The sequence below is a fragment of the Phaethon aethereus genome (genome assembly GCF_964289735.1).
Source record: "Phaethon aethereus genome assembly, chromosome: 16".
Classification (NCBI taxonomy): Eukaryota; Metazoa; Chordata; class Aves; order Phaethontiformes; family Phaethontidae; genus Phaethon; species Phaethon aethereus.
This window is the reverse complement of record NC_138592.1, coordinates 17,392,934-17,402,959: the sequence shown is the minus strand read 5'-3', so window position 1 is coordinate 17,402,959 and position 10,026 is coordinate 17,392,934. Positions and strand designations below refer to the sequence as shown.

Genomic DNA, 10,026 nt, shown 5'->3' with positions numbered 1-10,026 from the left:
GGCCCTCTGGTGACCTACTTCCAGGTAAACCATGGCGGGAGGTGGTAGTCCTGCCAGCCAATCACCACACAGTGTGGCCAAAAGGAGGGCGTGACTTCCTGGGCAATTGGCCTATGAGGCTGCAGGAGGGGGTAAGACTCCCACCAGAAGCACCTGTCCCTGCACTGCCCCACCCACGCCATGGCCTCACCTGTCAGCCATCTTGCTGGGGGTGCCAGCAGTGAAAGGGCACCACCACCCAAGGGTTGCGTTTCACCCTAGCTGCTGGGACACAGCCCATTACAAACCAGTCACAGACAGCACTACTGAGAAATAAAGAGGGAGAGACACTGCAGGCAGCTATAAATTCAGACTGCATTTGTTTATTTATTTTTTACGGTAAGTCAGCCAGCTGTCCTTGCTGCTGTAAGTTCTTCTCCTCCAAGGGGGCAGGAAACAAAATGAGAGTCAGGCAGGCACATGTGCTTACCTCCACCCGGCCTCACCCCAGAGACCCGCGCACAGAGAACAGCCAGCATCAACGCCATGCTTCATCTGCCCTGGCTGCAGCCCACAAAGCACACCCCGAGGGCCCGGGGTGCCTGGCTGAGGCTGAAGACTGAGCTCAGCCCAGGGGCATGAAGATCGTTTGACAACTCAGCAAGACAGGCTGTTGCCCACAGACCACCAGTCCTAGAAAAAACAGCTTTCCTGGCCAGCACCCCCAGCAGCAGCCACTTTTGATAGAGTAAATTTCAGAAAACAAAACAAAATTAAAGAAAAAGTCAGCTTTCCCTGGTGTTTAATTTCAATGCTACAGATGTCTAAAACTGCATCTTTACAATCCTTGCCAAAAACCTGACAGTGCAAGGCGACAAGTTAGTGTCTCTACCCGCAAAGATTCAAGACCGGCGCTGAATTTGAGTTACATCATGGCCAAGCTTTGATGGCAATCGAATTCCATGTTGGAGAGTTTGTGGTAGATGGGCAGAACTCTCCAAGAGCACCTATGCATGGACAACACTGGACAGTATACAATGGTCACTCAGACATCATTCAGGATTTCACTTTTATTTATTGTTTGCCTTCTGGATCATTAACACCCTTGCTGAAACTTCTTTGGGATTCTACCCCCACCCCCATGAAAGTAGCACACAATCTCCCAACTTGTTCAAGCAAGTGAAGGGGGAAAAAAAAAAAATCCCCAGCAAGATCACTCAGGATGGGGCCAAATGTTTATTTTGAGGGGGTGGCAAAGAATTCAGTGGTGGCAGTTCTAGCTTCAGGAAGCCAGACTGAAAAGGAGACCTACAAAGGGGAAAATGGGCTAAAAAATATTTAGCAATCCTTCCTCTACCCAGAGAGCAGGGAGGTAAGGAAAAAATAGTTATCTGATTACACACAGGGTATATATTTTTACACACACTTTTACACACATCTAGATATAGTACATGTAAAAATATATGCTATACATATGCCCATTCTCACCAAGGTGCTTTTAGTACACCATCTGCACTGTGCGTATGGGCATGTATACGTGTGTATGAATTAAATGTACAGGTACTACTAAGTGTATATGTGCATATGTACACATACGTACAGGCAGGCAGCCTACCACCAGCTACCTGTGCCTTCCTCTTTGTACAAAACCCAGTCCCCCTCACCCTGAAATACCAATACACTCTCCCCAGCCCTCCCCTTCCCCAGCCCACTTTGAAACAGGTCCCCCAGCATAGCAGCTTCTTTCTCAACAAGCAATTCAAGGAAAATAATTTTGTAAAGGGAAGAGGAGAAAAATCAAAGCGAACAATGTGTGGATCGTGCCTGTAGTTGTTCTGTGGTCCTTCAGCTCCCCTCCTGAGCCTGGAGTAGGGTACTGCTCTCGGGATCAGCCAGCCAAGCACTGTCCCTTCCCCCTTTGCCAGCTTATTGCACATTGCTTCTGGGCTGCGTTTCAACAACTCTGCATTACATTCCACAGACCCTGTCATCCTCTCACTTCAATAGAACAGAGGAATACAAACCCACTGCCTTCTCCCTGCCCACCCATCCACCCCCCACCCCAATATCCCCATCGAAAGGAAAACAAACAAAAAAAACCCCAAGAAAGGCTGCTTGCTAGCAGAGTGCAACAGTAGTACACACTGAATGGGTGTTCTCTTCAGGAGCTCTGTGGAAGAGAGGTTATTTCTAACACAGTAAACAAAGCCATGCAAAAGGTGGGATAAAGGGAGCAGAAGGAGGAAAAAAATAAAGGAGGAGAAGGAAGAACAGAACTGAGAAGGAGGAAGAACACAGCATGGCAAGTGCTCAAGGCTTCATGTTTTGTTGTCCTCTTCTTGTAAACAAGCTAATAATTCTCATTAGATAGAACAAGTAAAAAGACTGAAGTTCCAAGTTGAGGGGCTGGAGTTTCCAGGAGTCTGTTCAGTCCATTCAGCAACACCACAGCCAGTGAGAAAACGAGGGGTATTTTTTTCTTTTTTTTGTTTGTGTTTTTTTTTTTTTTTCTAAAATCTTCATTACTTAAAGCTGAGAGAAAAAAGCCAACTCAGGAGCCCTTTTCAAGGATGGCTCATTGTCTCTAGACTGAATAAATCACACTAGTTTAGAGAGAACCTTTTTTTCCTTTTTAATGACTTATAAAAACCACGCGGTTCCTTCCTCTGCCCCTTTGCTCAAAGGCGGGTCTGTGCCTCAGGTACGTAGATCTCAATGCTATCTGCGCTCTCCGTGGCCGAGTTCTGCCGGACAGAGGCAGCCCGCTTGGCTGCCATAAGACGCTTGCGAGCTTCCTGGCGCTGCTTGTCTGAATCAGAGGCTTTGTCCCGGTTCAGCTGGGATTTGGACTTGGCTGGCTTCTTTGGCACTGGAGGGGGTGGTTTCTTCTCTTCCTTTAGGGAGACAGTAAGGAAAAACCCAAACATAAAATAAAAATGCACATACAGAAGCTTGCTCTCTGATACGGTGGGGACTCTTATAGCATGAGGGACTAAGCAATGAGATCAAGTGTCAGGTGAAAGAAGCAGGACACTCATCAAAAGCAGCTTCCCCAATTTCTAGAAATGTGCCATTTTACATTTCATGGTACAGAGGCCTTCTGTGAAGTGGACTAGAGTTTGCAGACTATGTCTGGCCCAGCTATACACAGCACAGGCAGCATGAAGACTGAACTTGATCTGGAACTGCAAAATTTCAATATGCCACCCTGCCCAGAGCCATAGTCCTCCTTCCTACCCTCATGTCTGGTCAGGCAGCCTGGTCCAGGGACACAGCCTGTGCTGCATTTTCAAAAGGTTCCAGTAGGTGTTTTTTATACTACTCAGAAACCGCGTATAGTTAAAACCTATTCATACAGTGCTTGCAACACTAGAGGCCTCTGTATCACTGCTTTAAGCACACACCACCACTCTGGTCTCTCTCCATCGTAACACTTTTTCCCTTTGTACAAAATTGTTTCCACTGTTACTCAAGAGGAATGGTCTCAGTGCATTGCAAGGCTGTGAGACTACACGGCACAAGTGCAAGATGGTAAAAGCCCTAGAGATCTTCTGTTTGCAGACAGAAATAGGCCTCAGATACCTGGAATGTCTGCGAGGTGCTCTGGCCACTCTCAACTGCCTCACACTCACCTTTCTCTCTGGTGTCTCTGCCAGTTGCCAGCTATTAGCTTTCAGGTGGTACAGCTCATCAAACTTCATGCTGATGTCTTCAATGGACAACTGCAGGAGATCCCAAAACCCAGCTAGGTCCTGGGCTGTGGGTCTGGGATTGGCATTAGGGTTCTAGAATGGAAAGTATAAAAAAACCCCAAATCACTTTGAGAAAGAATATACCCTCCTGGCAAGCCAAGCAGTGTGCACAGCTTACATATTCACCCCTTGTAAGTCCACCTGCCTGACAACTGCAACGTCAAGAACCCACAGGAGACAGCAGTCCTAAATACACAGAGACACAATGCCATCATTTACAGTAAAAACTATTTCTGCAAAGATCAGGAAACAGAGATCCTGACTGTATTTCTCCTATAGGAACCTGAAGAAGAATCCTGAAGATGACACTCTCTGCAGCAGAAAGTAATAGCTCCAGTTCTCCCCACAGCTTCCCCAGCTACCACTAATCCCACAGCACTAACATCCAACTGAAGGTCCCCAGCATGTGATTCAGAGCTAGAACACTAGTTTCGTACACAGAGATCCTGATTTCAGGGTGGGTAATAATGGAAATGGACACAACATGATGCAAAGCACAGCTCTGACACCTGCAGAACTTGCATGCCAGTGTACAGCAATCTAAAGAAGCCAATATAGCTTTCATGAGCAAAATTACTTTGCTACATTCCCCCACAAAACAACCTGAAAGTATCAATATTTCTCAGGCTAGGCTGAAAAATTTTAAGTAGCTTAAGTTTCTTCCAAGAATTTTCCCAGTTCTGAGGCCCAGATTGTCTCAGCAAAGCATGGGATCAGATCTGAGCAACTCAGCACAAAGCATCGAAGGGAGACCTCAGCACAAATCTCTGTTGAAAGCCTGGCAGCTAGTGGTGTTGCTGCTAATCTCTCAGCTGTGACCAGCAAGCAGATGCTCAGCACTTCACCCCACCTCCTCCTTCCCGAGTTTCTCTAAGTTTTTTTTTTTGCAAGTAAAGGGGAATTCACCTCTGAGGAAGTTTGCAGAATCCGTACCATGATAAAGCTTGAGGGAAAAAACAAAACACTGATTCCCATCCATCCCCACGTTAGCCCCGTTCAGCTCTCAGCAAGGGCAAACCCTTGTATTACATTTGAAGAGATCAGACTCAAACAGTGCTTTGTGACCACTGAGGGACAATGCTGTTGGGACGGTTTCATCATCCACATAAACTACATGCAAAGCAAGCATGTTTGTAGAAGAGCAGTAGACTTTTCAAACATTCCCCCCTATTTGGCAAAACCCCAGTGGTTCACCTCGAAGAGCCTTTTAGAAGTAACAAGAAAGAGGTAGATTCCAGGACACACAGCAGTACGGCTAGTTGGTAATTCAGACCCACAGAGAGACTCAGTGTATTCAGCATGCCCTGATCAGCAGTTCAAGAAAATTCCCCTGTGCTCATGTAAGCACCAAAAGGAATTGCAAACACTCATCCCTGAGCAGAGCACAGCCCAAGAACTGTCTATTCAGAAGCGAGGTTGAGGCTATCAGCCTCCCACTGCTCAGCTGCCGTTTTAGATCAGCATTCATCCATCATGGCATGGCGGTAAGGTTGTAGGCTACAGATGCATTGCCTTTGTTTTTACAGTGACAGTAGCCTCTTAATACCTGATGATGTTCCTGTAGTGCTGTTAAAATACATCCCCCTCTCAAGAACCAAGAGAAATAGATCCAGACTCACCAAGTTTTGTTCACAGAGGCCGTGGAATTGCTGGAACTTCTGTGACATTAGTAACTGTGCACTGCCCACTGCACTCAGGACTTTTCCTAAGACTATGGGGGAGGAAAAAAAAAAAAAAAGACCTCAGTTGAACAGACTATTAAATGCAGCAATGAACTTGAGTGTTTCTGGAGCAAAGAAACACTCCTGATTCATTAGAAAAGGAGTTTCAGAGATACCCAAGGAACTAACTGCTCTGAGGGAAAGATGTATTGAAACTATAATCCATGTCTGTCTTTGCCATCTATTATCACTCCCCCTAGAGCACATCAAAAGCAGGACAGACTGAGAACTGAGCTGGCAGAAAGTACCTTAAACTGCCTTCAGCCCATCAGACATGCCACCAGCACGATCTCAGTGAGCAGATCGCTGGCACCTGCTTGCAGATCACAACCTGCTCTTCCACTAATGCACAAGGAGAAGGTAGCAAACGGCAGGACAACGGTCTCCAACCTCCATTTACCAGAAAGGATTAAAATATTGGCAGGCTAGAGCTTTTAATACCCAGTACTTTATGCTGCTCTTAGTGGGTTTTCCAAGAAGCCTCTGGGCACAGCAACATTCCTCTGCCTATTAATGGAAAAACACTGTATGGGCTTTTCCTTTCCAAAGGCATGGTTGAGACCCACAGCGCATGCACCATGAACTGATTTCCCTTCTCCCTGCTCTGCTGCTGCACCCAGTTAATCAGTTCTGAACGTTTATAGATCTTGGTTAGACAAGCATAAGCTGGGCTCTCTCTCTACCCACCAAGTTCTTGGTTACAGAATCTACTAGGAGATTGCTCTTAGAGGTCACAGAGAGAATGCCAGTGTCTTTTCCTGCCACAGCACTCTTGCCAGAGGCAAAACAGGGGCATCCCCTGAGGCAGGGAGAGCCCTGGCACTGCCTGTCCCGCTTGGCAGCCAGTGCAGCATCTTAGTGCAATAGGATTAGAGATTAGCTCCCCCAAGCCCTAGCAGTGACAGTGAGCTATGACTGAATCTCACCATTATTTCACCTTTCTCAGGTATTAAGAAAAAAATAATAAAAAAAAAAAATCAACCAGACTCAAAACAAAGATCCTGCTCTGTGCAGCCTAGTCACCTACTTCTATCACTCTCTATGCACCATAGGCAAGATTTTCACCACAAGAAGCACAGGTTTTGCCAACTCATTTGAAAATAATGGAACAAGCCCACCTGGGACTGAACCCAATAAAATCAAATGGCCTTGTGTTCCCTGTGCACGTGCTTTTGGTGTATTTAGGACAAATTCAGTGAAGCTTTCCCATATGAAGAAACCTCCTCCTTGCTGTGAAGACAAGTCCACCAATTCAACAGATCAAGCTCAGAAGCCATGTTCATTCCGCCTGACTGCCAACTAAACTGTCGCCTGCCCATTTGAGTACAATGGGTTATGCAGGGAGAAGGATCCCACAGCTTCTCTGAAAGCAATCCATTTAAGCTTTTAGCAGTTTTGAATGGTCAGAAGCTGTACCATCCCCTGCAAATCTTATATGCTGCACCACAGTATTATTTCTTACCCCATCTGCTAGACGAAGCTACTCTATCCTTTCCAAAGAGAAAGTGTTCTTTGTCCCATACTCATCTCCATGTTCTGTCTCTGTGGGCTACCACCAATTTAACTGCAGAAAGCTGGTCCAATACTCGGTTACAACTCTTTTTCGAGGGAAGAGCTGCTAAGCTGCTCCAGTCTAGTGTCCAGAGGCTAACACCACCTACCTTCTTCAGAGAGATTGTTCTCTTTGGTCTCCTGGTCCATCTGGCGGCACCAGCCTTCTAACCGCTCTGTTTCTGCCTGCAGCAGCTTCAGAAACCAGTATCCGTCCCGCCGGCAGGCTCCTGGCTGCGTGGGTTCTGATGGCGAGGTGGAGGATGTCTCAAGCCAGGGGTCAGGAGGAGGGAGAGAGGAAGGCTCCAGGGCCGGGTCATTGTTTTCTCCATAGGAGAGGTTTCTCTTAATCTGTGAGGGCTTGGCTGGTTGCCTGGTAGAGGCATCAACACCAACGGAGTTGTTGTGTTGGGGGCACTCAGCGAGGCTTCTCTCAGATGATTTACTAGAGTTATTAGGTTCCTGTGTGTCAGAGTCTGTGTCCTGTTTGGAGGACATGCTGCGAGAGTGGCTGTTTCTAGAGAGATCAAAAGCAAACATTAAATAGCAGAACTCAACCTGGTTGGCCTCACACACTGACAGTGAAATGCATTTATTATGCCTGCAGATGAGCCTCACCCTGCCCGCCCTGCCCCTCCTCACACACAAACACACACCACACATTCAGACAGACAAAATTATAAGGTTGCCTGCTTACTGCAATAGGCCGTTCAGACGAGAGGACTGACGCGCTTCTATAATTACATCTTGTACTTTTAAAATTTTATTTCAAACTTTCATTGATTTGGTTGTTTACAGAACAAGTGCTTTTTGCAGCGTGTGTGTGCTGTGGAGGAAGAGCTCTCCATGGGCCCCCATTCAACACCACTCATATTGGAACAAAGAAAGGGAGAATGTCTAAGCAAAAGTGGGGGAAGTGCAATTTAAAAGAAAGGAAACTACAAAAGCTTGCGTCTTTCACTTACCGCCACTCGTCCTCTACCTGTACCCCGATGGACTGGAATTTGGTGGCTGGTGGAGGAGGCTCCTCTTTTGCCACTGGCTGAAGGCAGTCAACCTTATTAAACAAAAAAAAAAAAAATACAGACAAAAACAGACACAAGAACTTGCTGCTGGAATTCACATTAGTAGACCAGGAGTGCTGCACATACACACAGCATGCTGACACCACACGCCAACTGGAGGGTTGTCTTAGGAGAGGCACAAGGCTGCTGCTCAGGTCTGCCTCCACCTGAGAGTCAGGACTGTATCCTGCCGGGCTGCTGCCGTGTATCTGCTCCAGGAGCACTTGGCTCTGCCATCTACTGCTGTTTGCATGGTTGTGGCACTCAGGAAAAGGGCTGTGTGTCCCTGAAGGAGCAGCTGTGTGTCCGGCACCTGACACGGGCAAAGGCCAAGAGATTCAAGAGAGGGCAGCCATCTGAATAAGACTGACAGCAAAGCCCAGCTTCCTTTCTCCCAGGGACTGACACTCTCCCTAGCTCTGGATAAGAGGGTTAAAAGGTTTTGGGAAGGAAATCCAGGCTATATGACATGTGGTTTAGAAGCTAGCTCAGAAAAGGAAGAGGAGAGGAAAGGAGTCAGCCTCTCCAATGTGAGTTCTCTTGCCTTGCTGCCCTTTCAGCACGTGTTTTGCCCCACTAGCCCTGCAGAAAAGCCTTGACTAACACATGAACCTAAGTGGCCAGCCAGCCTTACTGTAAAGCCAATGGAGAACTTCTTCAGCACATACACACGTGGTGGCTCAAAGCCCAGATCCTGCATTTGGACTTGCCCAAGTTCCTATGCGCAGGTAATAGCCTGCAGCACTGAACCAGCACTTTGGGACAGAACAAGTGCTTGCAGCAGTCAGCCATCTGTAACTGGGAAATCTGTCCACAAGAAGAGCATACAATTGCAAATGACTTAAGTTTTGCTAAATAAAGCACGGAGTTACACTTCTCAATGGGTTCTCATTTGACTATATAATCAACTGCTCATTTCCATCGATTTTCCACAGAGTTAAAAGCTTCCAGCAAGCGAAGCAGCAACCTGCTGGGAACGGCGGACAGCAAGCAAGGAATTGCTCTCTCTTCCCTACAGCCCTGGGGCCATTTCGCACTGCAGCAGCCCATACTACATGGATGCCAAGTAGAAGGGCCCACCTCTCAGAAGAAAGTTGCCCCTAGAACCACGACGGACAAGGAGCAGTTAAGTAATACATAGTACAGGGCACAGGCATACTAGCAGCAAAAGGCCTCTTTAGAGGGACTCACCCCGGTAACATGGTCCCACTGCTTTAGAAAACATTTTAATTTTGTACCAAAAGAACTTAGTCCTTTCTGGTCTGTTAGGGAAAGCTTCTGCTGTTATTTCACCCCTGGGAACACCGGAAGTTAGTCTGACAAGGCAGTTAGTTTGTCTTGCTGTTCTAAGTGAGTTCAGATGCACACCTGGTCACACAAAATGCACACGCTAAATGGATGGGTTAAGGACATTCCTTAGGACAAAGGAGAACAAACTATTCCATACTTGTATTCCTATAGATGACAGCTTTCTTTTGGGGATATTCTCCACTTTAGGTTCTTCGCTAGTCAGAGTCCCTTTGTCACTTTTCAAAGTTGCATTTTTCTGGGGTAACTCTGGAGTCTCTCTTGCTGGAGTCACGACGCTTCCCCTTGTCACACTGGGTGTCCTGGTGCTGTCCAAGCTGTCTGAAGAATTGCTGAGTCCCGACTGGCTGGTCACCTCACTCTTGTGGTCCTGGCTGTCCAGGTAGGTGTCCTGCGCCGATTCAGTGCTGCTCTGCACAGTGACAGAGATGAACGGCTTTGATGTGGTCCGAGGTGGGACAGGAGGTGGAGTCTTTTTATATGCCACTAGGCATGACGAACCTGCAGTAATGGAGGTGGGAAGAACGGAGAATGCAAAAGACAGATTGGGGAAAGAGAGATACAGTAAAAGAGAAAGAAAAAGCAGGTCAGTCACAACATCCAAGAGGAGCCTCCAAGTAGAAGCTGGAGGCAGAAATGCAGAAACAGCCT

General features: G+C 47.1%; 1 protein-coding gene across 7 annotated transcripts in view; it reads right to left on the bottom strand.

The window, feature by feature from the left end:
* Nucleotides 1-1,822: 1,822 nt before the first annotated feature.
* Nucleotides 1,823-10,026, bottom strand: part of DLGAP4 (DLG associated protein 4) — a gene marked incomplete at its 5' end in the record, with an annotated part of 76,307 nt that continues 68,103 nt past the window's right edge. For 5 of the 7 annotated variants that reach the window (XM_082007220.1, XM_082007222.1, XM_082007219.1 and 2 more), the window contains 6 exons: nucleotides 1,823-2,873; nucleotides 3,612-3,764; nucleotides 5,351-5,442; nucleotides 7,114-7,520; nucleotides 7,969-8,060; nucleotides 9,515-9,876. In XM_082007220.1, the coding sequence (XP_081863346.1) occupies nucleotides 2,658-2,873; nucleotides 3,612-3,764; nucleotides 5,351-5,442; nucleotides 7,114-7,520; nucleotides 7,969-8,060; nucleotides 9,515-9,876 (1,322 nt within the window). In that variant the 3' untranslated portion in view covers nucleotides 1,823-2,657. Of the gene's footprint in view, nucleotides 2,874-3,611; nucleotides 3,765-5,350; nucleotides 5,443-7,113; nucleotides 7,605-7,968; nucleotides 8,061-9,500; nucleotides 9,877-10,026 lie in introns of all 7 variants that reach the window. The other 2 variants (XM_082007221.1, XM_082007224.1) reach the window with 1 other exon arrangement.